The 21,958-nt window shown below is 38.7% G+C and overlaps 2 protein-coding genes across 4 annotated transcripts; one reads left to right on the forward strand and one right to left on the reverse strand.

The window, feature by feature from the left end:
* The first annotated feature begins 568 nt into the window (after positions 1 to 568).
* mylk3 (myosin light chain kinase 3) lies at positions 569 to 18,517 on the forward strand. 3 transcript variants are annotated; one of them, XM_056749602.1, is made up of 13 exons: positions 569 to 808; positions 6,119 to 6,206; positions 6,373 to 6,682; positions 7,659 to 8,437; positions 8,809 to 8,914; positions 11,048 to 11,141; positions 12,208 to 12,317; positions 13,763 to 13,904; positions 14,297 to 14,367; positions 15,055 to 15,183; positions 16,578 to 16,730; positions 17,663 to 17,798; positions 17,883 to 18,517. In XM_056749602.1, the coding sequence occupies exons 1-13, from the start codon at positions 728 to 730 to the stop codon at positions 17,958 to 17,960; spliced, it is 2,277 nt and encodes a 758-aa protein (XP_056605580.1). In that variant the 5' UTR covers positions 569 to 727; the 3' UTR covers positions 17,961 to 18,517. The 3 variants fall into 3 exon arrangements, with proteins under 3 accessions (XP_056605580.1, XP_056605579.1, XP_056605578.1); XM_056749601.1 differs by lacking the exon at positions 569 to 808 and adding an exon at positions 2,846 to 3,955 and having other exon boundaries at positions 17,666 to 17,798; XM_056749600.1 differs by lacking the exon at positions 569 to 808 and adding an exon at positions 2,853 to 3,955.
* Positions 18,518 to 18,666: 149 nt separating this feature from the next.
* On the reverse strand, positions 18,667 to 21,777 carry orc6 (origin recognition complex, subunit 6). Its single transcript, XM_056749603.1, has 7 exons — positions 21,646 to 21,777; positions 21,446 to 21,572; positions 21,208 to 21,371; positions 21,031 to 21,120; positions 19,945 to 20,054; positions 19,480 to 19,611; positions 18,667 to 19,308 (listed from the first exon to the last, which is right to left on the reverse strand). The coding sequence occupies exons 1-7, from the start codon at positions 21,708 to 21,710 to the stop codon at positions 19,178 to 19,180; spliced, it is 819 nt and encodes a 272-aa protein (XP_056605581.1). The 5' UTR covers positions 21,711 to 21,777; the 3' UTR covers positions 18,667 to 19,177.
* Positions 21,778 to 21,958: the final 181 nt, after the last annotated feature.

The following is a 21,958-nucleotide window of genomic DNA, read 5'->3' on the forward strand; positions in this document are numbered from 1 at the left end:
AATAAAGCCACCAATCAGACTTGTATTTTACTCCTGCCTGATTTATATCTTCTTAAAACCATGTTGGCCTAATACTTTGCATTGCCTGCTCATGGCTGACTCTCTGCTGTTCCGGATGGATGAGATCTCTCCCCCTGCTCGCACTGATTCCTTATCAGGAAAGACTTAAGCTAGCTACCTCATGCCTACGTATCTTGATGCCTAGTGTGACTGACGCACTCTTTTCGAAGTGGGTCAGTGCCTGAGATCAGATTCTTCACAGATCTAGTTTCCCAGGATTTTCCTTTCCTATTTCGTTTCATCGGAAAAAAGTAGCCAAAACTGTTGTTTGACCACCAGCATCCGCGTTTTATCCATCCCTTCCATCCCATGTAGGGAGGAGAACAGACTTGGGCCTCCTGTGGGGACCGACCCAAAACAAAGACAAATCTGAGCCCTATTAATAAAACAGGACACTCGCATTTCCAGCATGCTTATACTAATCTCAGGCAGCTGTTATCTCGTAGCAGGAAGTGCTTTCTGCCGTGCTGATGGGGCTCCATTATCAGGAGGGGCGCGTACCCAACGGGCTGAACGTGATAAGATAGTTAATGTTTGAGGGGCCATCCGTCCACTCCAGAATGTTACAGAACACTGAGAGTCCAGGTCTGAGGAATATTCACTGCTTGTGGCAGCCCACTTTAGACATGGAGTATACTGAGTCGTACTAAAACAGGACAGGAGGGTAATGATGGGCACCTCTCTATACAAATCTCTGCTTCTCAGCACAGGTGGCTTCTGTGTGTCTGACTACATACGCAAATTCACGGTAAGATGCTTCTTCCATGCAGGCAGAAAGAGTATTCAGCCATCGTAGAATAAAGTGAACAGGGATGCTATTGCAGACACTGTTGTGATGTTCACTGCACTGTTGTGTCCAAGTTGGCATGAAAGGCAAAAAAATGATTTACGTAGAAGTGCTGAATACATTGACAATATATGTTATATGAAAAAGTAGCTGATGTGTAAAGCTGTTTAGCCCGTATTTTTAGCAGAATGTTTCTTTAAGAAGTTCTTGAAAGAGTGCCTCATGATTTACTGCCATAGTCCTTTATTTAAAGCAGTTTGTAAACTTTAGGGAATTAACTTTTGCTGTTTAACATGCACGGTTTTTTCCATTTCCAACTTGCATCAAGAATATTTGATTACTTGAATTGTTTTATTACTTTAACTGCTTGATCGTTACAAGATTCTTTCTTGAGCTGTTTGTACTTTATTTAGTTTTGATAAATCATCACTGCTTGTTTTTTATATCCTTTTTAACATTTGTGTCCTTTAGCCTTTTGACAAACTGCCCATTTCCCATAACATTTTAAAGATGTTCGACTGTACATTAGTTCGCACAATCTTTTATTTTTTCCCAGAACAAAGGATCCACCAATTATCTCTTGTTAGAGAGTACAAAAGAGAAATGTTACATAAGAGAATGCATGAACACGATTTTAACTTCTGTGCTTTAGATGGTGTTTTATTCATTTGAATTTATTAACACATTTATGGCACTGTTAAAGAATTTACATCATATTTGCACATTGTCAATTTAAACCTTATTCGACACAGATGCTCCTGTCAAAGAATGGAGTTCTCTGCTCTTTCAACCTTTAGATGTCATGTCATAAAATGAGACTTGAATATATGCATTCCCTTTACATAGGGCAAGGCTAAACACCTCTGCAGACAGCATTTATCTGTTAACACTGCAGAGCCCTTCAAAGCTATTTCATCCCCAGCAGCCTACCAAGTACTGCAATTTAGACAAAAAGCTGCACAGAAAAAACGTATGTGGTAACATTTAGCATCCTTATGTACACTGTGTATTTCATGAATTTGTGTGACATTTCAAATGATTTTCATAGATCAAAGAGGTTTTAATATAACGCTCTACTAAAGCACACTTATCTTTGCCAGGCAGATATTCTTTTCCACCGTTCAAATGTAAACTAACTGGCCCTGGTCCTGTTGTTGAGTTGCATGGGTTTTGCCAGCTTGTAATAATGGTCTCCCCCACCAGACCCAGCAAATAGTCAACATGAAGCCACATTCCTGTGGTTGTCCTGACCCTGGCCTCTATCATTCCCTGGTTGCGTAGTAATGATAATGTAATACTTTGTTGTTTAATGAAGAAGGATTTTGACCAAACATTTCTGACTTACATTTTCCAGAGAGAAGAACGTCAAGGTCATTTTCCATCCTTTTCCATAACAACGAAAATATTATATCGTTTTTTTTTTGACAGCATTAATATATATTAAATATCTGTGGTATGCTATATACACAGTTTTATAGCCTTATACTCTTAACAACATGTTAGCTCGTTTGTTTGTATTTTGTTTTCTTGAACTGTGTGATAGAGCAACCTCTTGGCCATAAAACTTTCTTTGGGTCTTTAGTTTTACAATTCAATTGATTATTTTCTTTGAAAACAGCCAAGCATTAATCAATAATTTCTGAGTCGTTTCTATCATTCCTATATGTACGTCACTTATTGGTTGTAATGGTTCATCTAGTAAGTTTTTCTAGCCAAATATTTTAAGTTGTAGCGTATTCATATTCATACCAGTGTTTACGGGGTTTATATGTCAGCAAATGTCATGTCACGCTCTGTTCTGTTCTGCGAGCAGAGCATTTTGGGTTAGTATGGCTATTATCGTCTGGATCCAGTGATTAAATTTACATTTACGCATTTGGTAGATGCATTTATCCAAAGCGTCTTACATTGCAATGTACTATACATTTGTTTTTAACTTTGTGCAATCCTCTTGGATCAAACCCATGACCTTGGCGTTGCTAGCACTATGCTCTTACCACTGAGCCAAAGGAAAGCTGAAGAAAGAAGAAATGAAAATAAAACGAAAGGCTAATCCCTAATCTTTCTTGCCTCTACCTAATGACTGATCCTCGGGAGGGGTCATTCCGTGCATGCCCACCTGTCAGCAGCATCTGCTGAGGAGAATTTAAATGTTTTAGTGACGTCAAGGGACCGCTGGAACTTTGGCAATCACCAAGTGGCTGCCGGGTCATATAAAAGGCCTGACCAGAGTAGCTAGGAGAGAGAAAGAAAGGGGAGGGGGGAGGAAAAATAGAAGTGGGGAGATAAGATACCCAGTGGAGGTGTTTATTTAAGTGGTGTCAGATCTCTAGCACATACCAGGAACGGGGCTTGTTGCAGCTGGCTTTTTTTGGGGAGTCACACAAAGCTGACGGAGACAGGCACAGTGAACAGGGGGGGCTGGAAAAGCTTAACGGTAGTCATTTATTTGATCTCGTTCAGGGTGACAGAGGGACAAGTGGGGCTTCTTCTTTTTTTTGTACCATTTTCTCTCCCGTGCCACTGTCCTGAGTGTGTCTGAGGTCAGCTATGAGTAAACAGGCGACTCTGGCCACCTGTATTGCCAGGATGTATGAAGGTGGCAAGTTGGAGAACTCCGGAACTCAACCCGGGACCATTAAGAAGCCCAGTCCTACTTTGATAGGTAGCCTGAGCAACGTGGAGGTCAAGTTGAATGCCCTGGAGGGCAAGGTGGAACAGATCGAACGTGTCCAGACAGAGGTGCTCCAGAAGCTGAGCTCATTGTGTCATGGGATGGAATCTTGGGAGAAGAGCCTTATGCAATGCAAGGCGAGCGCTCAAGAATCAAATCTCATCAAAAATGTCCAAAGGGAGGGCAACAAGGACCTTTTGCTTACTGAGGTCAGATCACTGTGTGGAGAAACAGTGGATCTGCTTCATAATCTCAAGCAGGAAAGCCAGCAGCAGAGAAATAAGATCGAAGGTATGGAAAGTTCTTTGTCCAGTCTGGATAAAGTACTGGGTTATGTGCGGGATACTTTCCGAAACTCAAAGATAGTGGAGTTCATCTTGAATGGTGTGGTGCCTTGGAGAAGGCAGGGCCTTCTGGATGCATTGAAGGAAGAGGTCAGTAAGCTCCTTGTCATCAGAGATCTCTCTGGAATCAGTTGTTTATGCTGTTGCACAACATTTTCAGTGAACTAGAGAAGATCTGACCCCTGGCCTTTGTGAGGTTAAATCTAAGATGTATATTTTCCAAACTGACTGTTACTTGTTGAATTGTAACTTTTCATGCTTGTCATGTATTTCCCAACCATTTCATTTTTTGGCTGATACTGTTTGTGTCTGTCCTTGTGAGCCTGTTAAGTTTATGGCCTTAACCTTTTCCCAAGGTTGCTATTTTATCTATGATGAGAATTGGCCTCGTGTTTCAAATTCCTAGACTGGTTGTGTGACTGAACTGATGGTATCTGAATTCAGCGGTTAACCAAACTAAGACGTGAACGCAAACACCAACCGTTTAAACAAAATGCTTAATTAAAATGCTCCAAAACATACCTAAAACCATTGTTAAGGAACTGAGTACTGTTACATAAACAGATACTATATTGTTAATTCAGGATTGCATCACTTATGTATATTATAGCTGAAGGCGGTCTTGCATCAAAAAATGTATCCTAATTGTCCACAGCCAGCAAATAGAGACTTTCGTATTGTGTGGAATCTGTTGTCAAACTGTGTCATTATCAAGTTAATTGTTTTTGGAGCAGACGCCAAAAAAAGTTTCCTGATTCCATTGTGAGCAGTACAATGAACATGAAGTGCATACTTGCCATTCTGTTTACAGGTTGACTATGACCATTCTGTTTCCAAAATACTTGAAATATAAATCCAACTAATGCTTTCAAAACCTAGATTTTTTATATTTGACCCAACCATGTGTTGAAAGGCATAGGTCAATTTAAAACCATTTTCAACTTTTGCCCATTAACAAAGTATTAACCTCCAGCCATAAATGTTGTAAGATTTTTCATATTTGTGAATATGCATTTACATTTACTGAACTAGTTCAGTTCACTCCAAAATTAAAACTCCGTAATCATGTATTCACTCTCATGATATTTAGAAAAATATCTCGAAGGTTTTGTGTTTTGGATAGGGGTCAAACAGGTGTAGGGAATGACATAAGAGTGACATTAGAGTTGCATAAACAGTTTTTCTTAATACCTTAAGCAACAAAGGTTGTGTTAAATATCTTGAAAGGTCTAGACTCTAGAGCAGTGGTTCTCAAATGCGGGTATCCCCAGGGGTACAGCAGGGGTACTGCAGGGGGTACGTGAGAGAAACTGACATTTAAGAATAAATAATGAAAATCAATTAATTATGATGATAGTATTTTTATATGAAATTAGGAGTACACAAAGATGCATAAAAAAATAATTAATACGTTTAGATATAACAACGCTTTGACTCTTATTTCACTGTATTTTAAGGTAAAATGTTGTTGTCTGGTCAAGGGGTACTTGGCTTGAAAAAATCATTAAAAGGGTTCTTAAGCCAAAAAAGAACCACAGCTCTAGAGTACTGTCATTTGTGTTATTTTGGTCATCTATCGCAGTGGTTCTCAACCTTTTCATGGCCTCGCCCCCCGTAAACTCATTTAAAGAACTGGCGCCCCCCACACTGTACATTGAGGAAAGATAAGATAAGGTGTAAAATATGTTAGATATAGTTTATAAATACTGTATATATAAAGAAGAAGAAAATACCTGTATATGACAGATTCATCAGATTATAAATGTAACATGCCCTGCTGATAAATACAAAAGAAACCATAACAGAAATAAATGGTTTGCATTAAAATACCATTATGAACCTTAAGCTTTTTGCATTAAAACCATTGCAAAATTGTAGTGTTTGGGACATTATTTCCTTTCATTGATTTTAAGATCTCAATTTATAATACAGATGCCGTGTGGTGTCATCATTTAACTGTTACCAGCTTTAAACAGGCGTCCAAGTTCAGAAATATATGAAAATGCACTTTAATAACACGCCACTCCCTTCACGCGCACTCTGAACTCATTGTGAGACTCATCCGTCGCGCCCCACCTGCAGTACCTCCCCCCCTCATGCGCCCCCCTGTTTGAGAACCAATGATCTATAGTATATTAAAATCTTTATTTGTGAAAAGTATACTTTAATGTTTCAGTAGCTTAAGATGTTCCTCACATCAGAAAAATGAACTCAAACTATAACATGATTGCTTTAGATGTTTTTTTTTTACAGAAAACCCAGCCAGATGGCATCAGCATCAAGCAAGATCTCTATCATCAAAGCACACAGACTTCAGAGGAGGTTAAAGAAGTACTTGCTGGTATGAGCTCTTGCTTCCTGTAGGCCTATATTTTTTTGTTAATGACGGATGATAAATATTTATTGTGTTTATTATCCTATGAAAAGTGATTTGTCAAAGCCAATGTCTGTGATGTCAACACACAAGATTTTTTGAGATAAAGGCTTGACTCTCTGGTTGTCCACAGCTGAGCCAGAGGTCACTGTTCCCCCCGTGCCCAAGCTACCTTCTCCTGATGCCCATACGCCAAATGATCCTCGTCTCAGTGCAGAAGTGTCCAACAAAGCCTTACGTAAGGCCAAGGAGGTCACCGTGAAAAGCAGAGAGCCTACACGTGTCCAAACATTTTCTCCTAAAGCTCAGCTCGAGGCTGGGAAGACCGAGGTGCACGATGGACCTAAGCAGGAGACAAATAGCTTGGCTGGAGTTCCAGCTAACATAAAAAAACATGCCACGGTGACAACCGCTAAGGTGGAAGATGTCACTGAACCAAAGAGGTGAGAGCTTTCATAGATCGCTTCCATTTATGGCATAAGACTGTAGCGGTATCTGCCAAAAATGACTAATGTTTGAAAGGGAAATTGGTTGTTTCAGCAGAGCGAACATTCTACTTGTTTCTCGTCGGCCACCGTTGGAGATAATTACACAGTAGTTGATACCAGTGTATCTCTAATGCTCTAATGGACTTTTATACACATTTATCCACAAGATGTGAAGTACAGAAGATTAGTATCCTCAAATATACAGTACATTGTAATTAACCCTGCCAACGGAGGGAGCATGAATATGATATATAATAGTTACAAAAATCATTTTGACTGAATAATTCTCTAACATTAATCCGCATGTTCATCTCTGAACAGACCAGAAAATTGTCTCTGATTATTACAGTCATTGAGAACACCACCAAGCTGCTTTCGGTGGAAAAATATTTCAAAAGCACAATCGGGCAGCTGTGTCTTTTCACAGCCGTGAAAGATCTGAAAGGCAGAGCGGTGGTAATACAATCGCAAGAGCTCTGTATTTTCAATGTGTAAGCTGTGCGTTCTGTACTGAGGCATAAAAGACCCTCTTTCTCCAATAACATGTTCTGTTGTGACTGCAGGAGAGTGTTATTCGCGTTATTCATTAGACTAATGGCCAACGTCTTGAGATAAGCCGGATATTTCTTTTCTTTGCATTATAATAACTTGCAGCTGAATGCGTGCTGACATGCATCATGGGATTTAGGCCATTTAGTTCCACGCATTTATTAAGGGCCTTGCGCTTGTTATTGGATATATTGTTGTTTGTAGGATCCTCACACATGCAGCCATAATAATCACGGACATGTAAAAAGCAAGTATGAAACATATGCCTGACATGTTGTGCTGTGCTTGCTTTGTTTTTCCATGAAATGCTTTTTTATTGATTGATTGAACTGAAAAGTGATCAAATGGCACTATCAATAATAAATCGATCATTTAAACACAGGGCTCTTGAACGGGCAGATGTTTCCCAAGCTGGTGAACAGACTGCACTCCAGCCAACAGTTCCTAAACGACAACAACAAGCAAAGCTGAAGGTTGACATTCCTCAAAAACAGGCAGAAGTTCAACAAGCTGGTGAGAAACATTTGCTTAAGCCAGCTGTACTCGCACAGCAACAAGTGGAGTTGGATGTTGACGTTCCTCAAAAACAAGCAGATGTTCCACAAGCAGGTGAGACACCTTTACTAAAGCCAGCTGTACTCGCACAGCAACAAGTGGAGCCGGATGTTGACGTTCCTCAAAAACAGGCAGAAGTTCCACAAGCTGGTGAGACACCTTTACTTAAGCCAGCTGTACTCGCACAGCAACAAGTGGAGCCAGATGTTGACGTTCCTCAAAAACAGGCAGAAGTTCCACAAGCTGGTGAGACACCTTTGCTCAAGCCAGTAGTACTTGCACAGCAACAAGTGGAGCAGAAGCTTGAGGTTCCTCAAAAACATTCTGTCGTCTCACGGATTGGCAAGGAGCCCTTACTCAAGCGCGCAGTCTCAGAACGGAGACCTCAAGAACCCAAAGAGCCTGTCAAAAAGAATGCCGGGCCTACATCACAACCTAAAGAGACAGTAGATATACTACCACCATTGACAGAACATGATGAGTGTACTGCAGACTCTGAACCAGCGGTTGACAGGATTTTGGAGTCTGATATTGTAAAGGACTGTGCAGCTCCTAGTTTACAAACAGCGGAAAATGCAAAAGCAGAGTCACACATACTGATAATTGGTGAGTAAAAGGCCTTATGCTGTGATCTAACAGTAAATAAAATTATTTCCGGATGTTGACTTGATCCATCTTCAGTAATAGCTCAGTAAATTGAAACACTTGCATACATGTGTTGTAATCCGAGAGGCAGTGTATTAGAAAGTGGTATATTTATAATTGTAAACTAACTATTCAGTTCAAGTTTATTCATATAGCCCTTTTCCAACATAGAAAACAAAACTAGAACTTTTTATTCAATTGAACACATGTAATCATCGTAACAGCATTTATTTGGCGTAGCCCTATTATTACATCTGTGCAAACGGAGTTTTGGATTATTTGTTCATAAAATAAGCACGTCACTGTGCTACAGCTGGTATTTGTTTTTCCAGATGACTGTCCACCTCTTCCAGCCCCGTTCGAACATCGCATTGTCAGTGCCAAGCAGGTACCCATGAGTACATATTATGAAGTCAGTCCCAGTGTGCTGCTGGGAGGGTGAGTCAATGTGTTTCAAACCTGAGGAGTTTCACTTCATGTCATTTAATTAAACCTTGAAATTGAATGATTATTTGCATTCAAGTATATTTGTTTAATATACATATTCAATATTTAGTATTTTTAATATTTATGATACATAGTTTACACATACAGTTGAAAGAAAAAGTATGTGAACCTTTTGGGCTTACTTGGATTTCTTCATAAATTGGTCATAAAATGTGTTCTGATCTTCATCTAAGTCACATTAATAGAGAAACACAGTCTGCTTAAACTAATACCGCACAAACATTATAAGCTTTCATGTTTTTATTGAACACAACATGTAAACATTCATAGTGCAGGGTGGAAAAAGTATGTGAAACCCTAGGCTAATGACTTCTCCAAGAGCTAATTGGAGCCAGGAGTCAGCCAACCTGGGGTCCAATCAATGTGTTGAGATTGGATGTGTTGATTAAAGCTGGTCTGTCCAATAAAAAACACACACCAGTTTTGAGTTTGCTGTTCTGAAGAAGCGTTGTCTGATGTGAACCATGCCTCACACAAAAGAGCTCTCAGAAGACCTACGATCAAGAATTGTTGACTTACATAAAGCTGGAAAGGGCTACAAAAGTATATCTAAAAGCCTTGATGTCCATGTGTCCACGGTAAGACAGACTGTCCACAAATGGAGAAAGTTCAGCACTGTTGCTACACTCCCTAGGCGTGGTCGTCCTGTAAAGGTGACTGCAAGAGCACAGCGCAGAATGCTCAATGAGGTGAAGAAGAATCCTAGAGTGTCAGCTAAACACTTACAGAAATCTCTGGCACATGCTAACATTTTTGTTGACAAATCTACAATAAGGAAAACATTAAACAAGAATGGACTTCATGGGAGGACACCACGGAGGAAGGCCACTGCTGTCAAAAAAAAAACATTGCAGCACGTTTGAAGTTTGCAAAGAGCACCTGTATGTTCCACAGCACTACTGGCAAATATTCTGTGGACAGATGAAACCAAAATTGAGTTGTTTGGAAAGAACACGCAACGCTATGTGTGGAGAACAAAAGGCACAGCACACCAACATCAACACCTCATCCCAACTGGGAAATATGGTGGAGGGGGCATCATGGTTTGGGGCTGCTTTGCTGCCTCAGGCCCTGGACGGATTACTGTCATCGATGGAAAAATGAATTCCAAAGTTTATCAAGACATTTTGCAGGAAAACTTAAGACCATCTGTCCGCCAACTGAAGCTTAACAGAGGATGGACGATGCAACAGGACAACGACCCAAAGCATAGAAGTAAATCAACAACAGAATGGCTTCAACAGAAGAAAATACGCCTTCTGGAGTAGCCCAGTCAGAGTCCTGACCTCAACCCGATTGAGATGCTGTGGCATGACCTCAAGAGAGCGATTCACACCAGACATCCCAAGAATATTGCTGAACTGAAACACTTTTGTAAAGAGGAATGGTCCACAATTTCTCCTGACCGTTGTGCAGGTCTGATCTGCAACTATAGGAAACGATTGGTTGAGGTTATTGCTGCCAAAGGAGGGTCAACCAGTTATTAAACCCAAAGGTTCACATACTTTTTCCACCCTGCACTATGAATGTTTACATGTTGTGTTCAATAAAAACATGAAAACGTATAATGTTTGTGTGGTATTAGTTTAAGCAGACTGTGTTTCTCTATTGTTGTGACTTAGATGAAGATCAGAACACATTTTATGACCAATTTATGAAGAAATCCAAGTAAGCCCAAAGGGTTCACATACTTTTTCTTTCAACTGTACATAGTGACATACTTATAGGACTGGTAAATAGAGACCTTTTGCCCCATCCTACTCCCCCCACAGACGTGCAATTCACACCCCTCCCTCTTCATATGCCGCAAATAAACACTGGCTTGTTTTCGACTCACAATAGGCCGAGTTTATTTTGGGAAGGTGTTGGACTTTGTGTTTGTATGGAACTTTTTTTAATCCCACAGCAGCAACCATCTTGACAAAAAAACACTATCTCACCCTGTGACACACAGTATGCATTGAGTGACGGAAGCCTTTGACGGAAAATAGGAAATATATACAATTCCATACAATCCACAAGTCTGAAATCAATGTGTAATTGTGAGGTGGTTTGTTATTGCAGGGGTCGTTTTGGACAGGTGCATAAGTGTGCCGAGCTGTCGTCAGGTCTTATGCTGGCTGCAAAAATGATTAAAGTTCGGGGTATGAAAGAGAGAGTAAGTACACAGATCAAGCATTACTGCCTCTCTTTGTTTCGAGTCTGTTTACCCACACACGCTCTCTCTCTTTCTGTCTCCCCTCCCACTCCAATCTGTCCATCACTCTGTTCCTGCTATGTTGCTTTATGAGAACATTTCCTTGACAACCAATGACAGACCTTCACATATAAGCATGCAAAAAATATCCACATATTTACACGCTCAGTCACACATTACATAACCTTACACACATACTCCCTTAGAGCATGAAGCACATGTTGTTACTACAGTCGAACGGCGATAGAAAATAGGTTTATTTTCATTCTGTTTATGTAAAGAAGCACATTTGTACAATGTACAAAACACTCTATTTTCTGCATGCTCCATTCTTCAACAAGTGCCTCTAATAACATATAATGACAGCTCTCCTGTCATATGCACCTGGCTGAAATATGATGCCATTCTGTGCTCTCTCCTCTCTATGTTACCACCATTAGTGAACAATCAGTCAAGAACAAGCATATGCAGATGAGTTTCAATCTAATTCCCGCCATTTGACACGAGTGGCAAAAGAGCAAAGCAGTTTGTTATGCTGGACATTAGAATTATCTAAACTCTTCATTTTGCATGGTTGATTTGCAATTCTAGCTATTGGCTGGTGAAAAGCAGCAAGAAAGAGAACTCTTCTTTTTGGATATTTGAGTGCTTTTCTGGGTCAGTCAAGAGAATAGCAGACCGCCAGAGCCAGAATAAGTAGGGCATACAATTACAGGGTTGTCAAGGACTGTCAAGCTCTCAATTCTGAAAGGGTTTAAACTGTTGTTGTGTGGCCCCGTGCAATCACCGTAAATCCACTTTTGGCAATTTAAGTGCAGGCTCCCCGTGACCTGAGGTAGTTCGGATAAGCGGTAGAAAATGGAATGGAAAAATGGAATTTGAAATCAGAAGTAACCCTTCACTTTCTAATTGCCTAATTATTTACGTCTTTATTCAACTGTGTAACCCGCTTAAAAATAAAATATGGGCTTTACTACCGCACTCTTTACAGATTTATTGCAGTTACTTTGGTGCCCTTTGATTGCAGGATGAAGTAAAGAATGAGATTGGAGTAATGAACCAGTTAAACCATGTGAATCTGATTCAGCTGTATGATGCTTTTGAATGTCGGACTAATCTCACTCTCATCATGGAATAGTAAGTACCACTGTACCATTGTTTCCAAGTTAAAATAAATCACACACACTTTTTTAAAATTAACATTTAGGCATTTAGTAACGATTGTTCACATTTCATTTTTTCTGGTGGATTATGTGGCATAGTTTGAACAGAATTCATCAGGCGTCATTTGCAATGCAGATTTTCTCTGCTGGCCTGGTCTTCACATTCTGTCACGAGAAACACAGAGCTCCCAAATGTGCCACTTTGCACATCCATGATAGTGTGTCATCTTCCCCTTTCTGCTCACATTTTTATTCAGCAGCTTTTTCTGTTACCGATTTTTTGCAAACAACAGCATTTAGTATTGAGTTTAGTATGTCATGATCCTGTCCTTCTTGCCAGGTGGTTTTCTATTTTTGTGGGCAGGATCATGACAGTCCCATGTCATTTGTGATTGTCGTGTTCAGTGTACCAACAATGTTGGTATTAGTGACGTATTAGTTTGAGAAGATCAATATTTGATTTTGAATCTCTTTAATCTGCACTAAAGTATTGCTCCTATTTCATCAAAGAGCAGATAGCCTGAATATGCTGTTTATTTCACATCTCTAATGCACAGCCGCTCCTCTTCTGCTCTGCTGTTGGGGTGGGAAATACTTAAAAAATGGTATCAACCATGTAAATACAGGGACAATACAGACACCGATATTCTTTACTTTTTAAAGCAAGCACTTGAACCTGTGTACTTTCCTGAGGAGGAGCTCTGTGTGTGTTTGAGATCCAGCAGCATATTAAGACCCACATCTGCACTTTGATGAAACGGGAGCAATACTTCAACGCAGATTAGAGAGATTCAAATTGAAATATCAATCTTGTCAGAGTGGTGTCGATCTCATACCGATACCAATACCAACTTTGGTATCAGGAGTTTTGATATTAGTATCGATCAGCCCACCCCTAGCTGTTTTCCCCCTTGTGGGTTTTTTGTTTATAAATAAATTATTTTGAGTAAAAGTGCTGTCTGCATTTGGGTTCTGTCCCTAAGACTCGTGACATAATATTGGAAAGGCATTTGGTATTGAGTGTTTGAGCATTGATGTTGTTCTGCAATACAGGACATACAGAGCAAAAGCATATATTTTTTTTATCATGACAAGCGATGAGATTGTTAAATCTTATTTTGATTTAGCATTGATTGAAAAACAACCAAATGGCCACTTAAAGGGGCAGTTCACTCAAAAATAAAAAAATCTGTCTTTATTTGCTTACCCTAAAGTTGTTCCAAATATCTTAAAATGTCATTGTTCTGATGAACACAGAAAAAGATATTTGATAGGATCCTTGTGAAGCGTGTTTTTTACTTCTGCGAATTAACAGAATTTTTATTTTTGGGTGAACTGTTCCTTTAAAGTCAAGAGATCACAAAAGAAGAGTTAATTTGATATGGTTAATTTGAGCCTTCTTGTGATTTGGTATTTCAGTGTGGAGGGTGGTGAATTGTTTGAACGAATCGTTGATGAGAATTACCAGCTTACAGAGCTGGATGCCATTGTGTTTACCAAGCAGATTTGTGAAGGGGTACAGTACCTTCACCAGCAGTATATTCTACATTTGGACCTTAAGGTAAACCCCATGTATTGCACTGAATGTTATAATATGATACTAACTTGATTTCCACTGCACAGCGTTGCATGTCACTATGGATAAACCGGCCTATGTACTGAATGTCAAAATTAGCAGCCTGTATGCTATACATTTTGATTACCATCACAAGTCTTATTTTTTTACATATTAACTACTGCATATTGAATGCAATAGTGCTTACAAATTGTCTTACAAAAGCAGATCTATATTCAAATGATAAATGTACTTATGCCTCATGACAATGACTTTTTAATATGTCATTTTTTAAGTAAGAAAATGTAATGTATGTTGTTACTGTTTTTTATTATGTGCATCCATTCCTTGTTTGTCAGTTTCAACAGTCTGTTGAATTTTATTTTCTTGCAATTCAGCCAGAAAACATTTTATGTGTGAACACCACAGGGAATCAGATCAAGATCATTGACTTTGGGCTTGCCAGAAAGTAAGTGAGCAAAAAGTTATCTTGCTGGTAAATTCATAGAAACAAATGCTGAGTTAGATGACGTTTTATTCTTTTCAAATATACAAATGAAAGCAAGTGTCTCACAATAATTGCAATTCCTCGTCCTCTTCCATGATGAGTTTTTTTTCCACATTTATTTCATTATTTCACTGACACCTCTGCATATGATCACAATGACTGCACATTTCTTTATGGGTTGGCATGTACAAAACTGGTGAGGTTTAGAGCTTTTTTTTAATGACCAGATATCTCTACCCAAAGAAACACAAAAGCTATTCATCCTAAGAAGACAAGTGCTGCAATACAAAGCTTCAGAATGACTCTGAAAAGCATCAAAGTACACATATGTAGGAGAGACTCTGGAACAGTATGTGCAGTTGTTAGTCAAGTGTTACCGGAAGAGATTTCTTTAGACTGTTTTCATGTTGGAGGAGGGGTTGACAAAGGAGCGATGACGCTGTAGGAAAGGAACAGTTATTTCATAATCTCTGCATAACAGACGTATATTTGTGGTGTGTGAAACTCTAGGTTCCTGGCTTACCAGGATTGACGTATTGTTGCAAAGCAAAAGGTTTATTATTAGGAGGTAGCAAGCTTGGCTATACTTTTACATTGATTTTATACCAGATCGAAGATCCAAGACAAATCATGTTTGTCTCCAATCAGATATAGGCCCAGAGAAAAACTGAAGGTCAACTTTGGAACACCAGAGTTCCTGGCACCAGAAGTTGTCAACTATGACTTTGTGTCATTTCCTACTGACATGTGGAGTGTTGGTGTTATCACGTACATGCTGTGAGTACTCAACTAGAGCACATGATCAATGTTTATGCTTTATACCTCACATGAAAAAACGTCCTCTTTTCGTCTTGTCTTTCTTGAAATAGTTTAGATTTGAGTAGTCAACAATTCAGTAATTTTTCTAATCAAAAACCAATTGCAATCTCACAGACAATTGTTTTATTTTTACAGTTAGCACTGCTAACATTATCGCTATTGAAAAAGGTCAAATACACTTCATTTATTTGCTTTATGAATCCAACTGTCCGATTACAATCTGACAGTTAGGATTGCCAAGGTGAACCTTGTGAACCTGAAATTACCACTCTATACATTTCATAATTTTCAGTTTTTCCTAATCTCACTACTGTCTGAACTAATATGTATTTACTGTAAGACTCCTTTGCAACAATGCAACTTTAAAAGATGCTGTAGAAATGAATTTGAATACACAAATTTTATAATAGACTAGAACATCGTAGAGATCAAAAGCAAAATGCAAAAGTAATGGCCATGAAAGCTTTAAAGGGCTCAGCTAAGAGCATTCAATAGAGCCCTGATAAAAGGGGCATAAGGCCCACCGCTCAAAAAACACACTTACCCTGCTTCACTGATGCAGTCAACAAAACAACCAGTATGCTCACACAATGTCCCATCTCTGATCCTTCCTGGATGCTCATCTCTCTTCTCTCCGTAGTATTGGCCCAAGATGACCCACTGTTCTGGTCAATGCCAGCCAGGCCTCATTGATTGAATTAATGTTAATTACCCGACAGCTGTTGATGGAGATTAAGGATGGTTTACCCATCCAGAGAATATGTTTCACCTACTTTACAATTTTCATAGTTGAATGCTTCACACGACTCCAGGCTTTAGTGTATTTATTTAATTACTGCTTTCTATTTGAAGTAGACACTGCAAGCAACGTGCAATTGTGTTAGTCTTTGGTTATGCCGCCATTGTTGGCCTCGTTTTGAAAGTGTTTATTTGATTGGTATTAAGGATGCATATTAATGTATGCCTTTCTATCGTGTTTTTACACAAATTCGGTTTCCTTAGTAATATTAAAAAGAAATACAGTTTACAAGGTTCATATACGTTAGAGATAAAAAAATCTTGTTGTAGCCCTTCTGTACTTTACATTTACATTTAATTATTTAGTAAGTGCTATTATCGGAACAGGGTTAATGCAAGTAAAAGCAATTAATCATAAAATGCCAACAATATTCACAGTGATGAATACAAAATCTTTAAAGTGGACCGGCATCGTACAAAGCAGAGATTTAAGTGCAGCCTTTTTGCCACTCATTATGTGTTCACTTGTTACTTTATTCGTAACTTTAAAGCTAATAGCCACAGTGAATATATTTGTGGGTTATTCCCTCTTTCTCCTTTTCTTGGTTTTTCAGTTTGAGTGGCCTTTCTCCGTTCCTCGGTGACAACGACGCTGAGACAATGAACAACATTTTGCATGCCAACTGGGACTTTGACGCAGAGTCATTTGAGAATGTGTCAGAGGAAGCCAAAGACTTCATTTCCAGACTTCTTGTTCCTGCCAAATGGTATTCATTCCTCCCTGTAACCACATTATACAGCTAGTGCGAAACCCTCAAAGCACAGAATATAATTCACACTTTCTTTTGCATGCTTCAATATCTTCTCTCGCCTATTTGTTCTAGTCATCTCTTGCCTGACATTTCATGGATGTAAGAACCTCACTTTTCCTTTCCATTCCTTATCATTGCTACACTGACCTGCTCGGATTCCCTTAATGCACCCTGACATCAAAACTAAAACCTCTGAAAATGCCATGCTGTACGCCACAAATAACATACAATTGGCCTGTAACGTAACATGGTCTGCTGGTGCATTTTTGAGCATTTGCAGCCGCTCTGTCTTGGAGAGATAACCTCTCCCACATAAGGGGTACACAGCTCAGCTGGCATGAAATAATAGCAGGCTGGCACAGCAGGTGGCCGAGAGAGGGCACATTGTCTTTTGTCCTTCAGCTTACCACCATCTACGCAGTAAACGCGACACTTACTGTAATGATCCACTGGGCTGTGATGAGGTGCATTTAGACGGAGAATGACACCCACCTCCGGTCTTTCTTCTCTTTATCTGTGGTGACAATGTTTTGTAATCAATTCATCATCGCACACGTGTACGGATGTGATGTGATTCACGCCACTCATGCACATTCATACTCCTAGTCGATGAATGCTAATGGATAAATGGTGCGATGATGATAATGTGTCACAATCAGATGTATTGTGTTTTCTTTCTTATCAGTAAAAAGCGCACTTATGGATGGCTTTGTCCATATGGTGTTGCATTTACCTCCTTTTCGGTTTGGTTGCATTTAAGCATGTATTTTTCAGTAGGTTCAAACTTGTCAGATTCATGCTGAACTTGCTAAAAACATTTTATGGACCTGTTTGTTTCTATGGGCACAGGATGTTGGGTTAATTTGTGTGTGTTGTCTCTATGGCAGCAGTCGTCTCAGTGCATCAGGGTGTACGAAGCATAGCTGGTTGAATAACCTGGAAGACAAGGCCAAGATGTACAAAGTTCGCCTGAAGTCCAGAATGAGGCTGAAGCGTTATCTTGTAGCTCACCGTCAGTGGAAGGTGTGGAAAGTCAGCGATTCGATTTTCTTATTTCTGTCACGCGGTGTCAACAATGATATTTATTTTGTTGTTGTTCTTTTGCAGAAACACTTCTTTGCAGTTGCAGCAGCTAACAGGTTAAAGAGCTTTCAGCAAAACAGATCGGTCAGTACGCCAAATTAGCTATTCACCCGGAGGATGGCATCTGTAGTTCTTCTCCGAGCTACAGTTGCTTTAAAGACATCACTACATTGCACATTGGTTTGTCTCACTTTGTAAAACGCTTTGGAAATAAGTTGGGAGAATTTTTTTAGATGATCTTTGTTTATAGCCAGTGTCAGAATGTTTTGCTTGTACATGCTGCATCATGTTTTCGTAATGTATCATGCTTTCACACCAAGAGCAATTGGTTTGCATTGCAGTTTTTGAATCACGTGAAGCTTTTGTCCCTTCTGTGAAGGAGCATTTTTTTGGGCACCATACTGCCTTGTTTTAGTGTTTAAAAGAAAATGTTTTCTTATTTAAAAAGGTTATATTAGAAAAACTATAACATGAGGATCTGAAGTAGAAACATTTGTGATCCTGTATTTGTTTAGAACAGTAGGTTTTCTTGAAAGGCTCAGCATGGAATTCATAACCATTTCACTGATTGATTCAGAATATTTGATTCACTACAAATTCACTACATTGCCCGTAATTTGTACTTTGTGGCATGGATGATAGTCCTTGCAAATGCATAAACTGAATCACCAACATATGCACAAATGTAGTTCTGCTTTCGACATTAACTGCCTTAAATTATGTAAAATGTACATAAAACAATTGTACAGGGTGGTTGTATTACTCTAAACAGAGTTCTTGTATAGCAATAGACACAAAGATCTTGATGTTTCTGTAGGATGTGTGTTTAATCGAGACATTAAAAAAACCATGTCATAAAAAGAGGTGTGAACATTTTGTTAAACCTGTAAGATACAAGAGCTGCCTCTTGAAACAGAAGCAAACGTGACCAGGGGCTAATAAATACATTAATAAAATCTCATAGGACTGTCAATTAATTCAAAACACCCTCACTGTTCAAACAAGTCATACGTTTGTCAAACATATTCATTCAAACATGATGGATTAAACATTTATCCACACCACTCGAATGATAATCACTTGCCTTTTGAAAATAATACATCGGAGCAAGAAACTCAACATAGTTTAATGAAGAACTAACGATTAAACCAGTCATTTTATTGACCATGTAAAATAGCAACTATATTTTACTTGCACACCGAATTTTGGAAAACCCAGAAAGGGGAAGGCAACTTCTCTTGTAATAATATAAAATCAAAGTAGGATGCTTTTAATATTAATCAGAACCATAATTAAGTAAATTGCAAACATAATACCATTTATGAATCTACAGCTTTAGCTTTCAGTGCATTCTCAAGGATTTTTCTTTTCCACTCTTCATAATTTTGTGTCGACTCCTCTTCAGTCTTCTCAATTCGCACTTGCTTGGGTGACGTTGACTGATTTCCATCTGCAAAGAAGCCCCAAATTTTTATTTAGTTTTCTCACATCTAAAATGAAATGCACTTAATCTCAAAGACATTACATCTAAAATATTCCATATTAAACTTCCTATTAGAGAAAATGGTCAAAAGTACAATATTAAATAACTGCAGGCAAGGGGTTAGAAGTAGCAACTTACCGTTATTGTTTAATGGGAAGCAAGTGTCTGTGTCATCATCATCATCATCATCTTCTATTTCAAGCATTTCAGTAAGGGTCTTCTGCCTCTTTTGAGACATTTTTATTGGTTGCTGTGTTGAGGAAGCTTCCGCTGAGGGAACAGGAAGATAGAGTCTTCAATATGCACTTTAGCAGAAAACATACTGGCCTTTGATGTTCAACTACACAGTAATATACATTGTCTAATTGTGATTTGTCTGCAGCCATGGTAACCAATAAAAATGTCTGCTTCTTAGTGACATCTCTCTTTGAAGTAATCTTCATCAATGAAAGAGATAAAGGTTGTGCACCTTCAATTAGAACATCTTTGTAAGACATAAATGTAAAGGCCAAGGCCTCAACCACAAAACCCCCATCTTTTATGTCCTTAATGAGGAAATGTTTTATCTTCCAAAAAGCTTTTATTTAAAGGATTCACACTTACTACAGATCTCCTGTCCAAATTTCTGGAATTGCGTACACAACCGGTCAAAGATTCCTTTCTTCGCTCCAGACGAAGAGGCTAATTTCCTGTCAGTTCTGATTTTCATGCACCTTCAAACAGGAAGGACAGAACCAATTTATTTTTCCCTTTTCAGTAAATCAATTTGAACAATGTGCTTTTTAAATTAAGCATCGTCTTAGACTCGTTGGCATGCATAAAATCATTTTGACCCATTTGGAAGTTTGGAGTTGTTTGGCTGGATAACTGTAGTCCTCAGTCAAATGAGATGCTCGCAGAGAAAAAAAATTGCACAAACTGCTCAAACAATGACTACGGAGGCATTTGTGGTCAAAAATAAAATGTGATTACACATTCAGTTTAAATTGGCAATACAGTCATACACAACAGGAAGTGCCAATTGCAAAAAATGTATAATGCATATCTTCATTTTCTTCTTGGATACTGGTTGATTAATAAACTGTATTCATCATTCTGTACTGTTTACAGATCTGCACTGTGCACTATGCAAGCAGTGTGAAGGTAACATAATAAATCACCCAGTGCACAGTTGGGTACATGTGTGCTTGTGGTAAACAGAAATCAATTATTTCTGCTCATCATAACAGCATGTTAGAAAAACAACATCTCTCTGTCAATATTACATTGATCAACATAAAAAACAGAACTAATCTGTTTTTGTTTTTAAGCTTTCCTGTAGCTCAGTGGTGAGAGCATTGCATTAACAATGCAAGGTTGTGGGTACGATCCTAGGGGATTGCAAATACCTATGTAAAATGTATAGGATAAAGCAATGTAAGTTGCTTTGGATAAAAGCATCTGCCAAATTTAAATGTTAATGTACTGCTGTCACTATAAAGCATTTGAAAAACTCCATGTAACATATAACTGAAAGTAATTAATGTTGTACCAATTTCAAATAGATAAATATAGATCTTATATATATATATATATATAATCTTTCAAAATGATTAATATTACTGAAAATAACCAACACCTATTTAAATGAGATCATTGACAAATATTTAGCTTTATAACTGACTCAAGGAACTACTTCAAAATACTTACTTGCACGCTGCATGTAGAGCTGCAGTTGTAAAGAGAGGTTTAGTCAAGTCAAGGTCTTGTTGCTGAGCAGCAGGCAGACTGTCCTCATACCTTAAACACAAAAGTTTCAATCGTACCAAACTTTTCAGCATCTACTCAAGTTTCCTTCTGTGTTTTATTGCTAAACCATCTGCTCACCGTTGAAGCATCTGAGAGGCCACTTTAACAGCATCCAGACATCCATATTGCACTGCAAGGTCCCGGAGACCCAGATTAGACTGCAGGCCCAGCATGCACTCCATAGCTTTCAAATTACTGTGGTAGGCCTTAGCACTCAGACCGGATATTTTAATTGCATACTCCTATTCACAAAAAGATGAATTCGTATTTACTTGTCTATGTAATATTTATGAATATATATATAATAGATAAATACCTTGTCTATAGGATATTTCATTGAAGTCGCAGCCAATTCCAGACAAATAATGGCTTTACTGGTGGCTGTCACAGAGCCCAATCCAACACACTTCAGCAGGGATAATCGCATGTACTCCTCTGCTTGGCTGAAAACAAATGATCAGACTTCGTTCTGCAGCTACACAAACTAGCTGTAATGTTCTGTTTGAAAGCACTTACCTCAATATTTTAAGAGATGTTATCCCAATCTTCGACGCAAGCTTACGAAATAACTCTTTATCCATGTTTAAAACAGTTAAAGTTTCACACAACTCGCTACACAACAGATCAGAAATCCTTCTTCTGTGTTCACAAAATGATTTCGCGCGAAAACTGCCACGTGTCACACCCGAAATAAACGTTCCGCTGTATGATTGGTGGAGCTGAAAATGGGCGTATCTGGGCGTATCTGACTTTTTGTTACTTTAATTTATTCCCAAAACGCATAATTCCACAGATAATATAACAAAACATTATCATTTAAATATATATT

Source organism: Triplophysa dalaica, chromosome 1 (genome assembly GCF_015846415.1).
Source record: "Triplophysa dalaica isolate WHDGS20190420 chromosome 1, ASM1584641v1, whole genome shotgun sequence".
Classification (NCBI taxonomy): domain Eukaryota; kingdom Metazoa; phylum Chordata; class Actinopteri; order Cypriniformes; family Nemacheilidae; genus Triplophysa; species Triplophysa dalaica.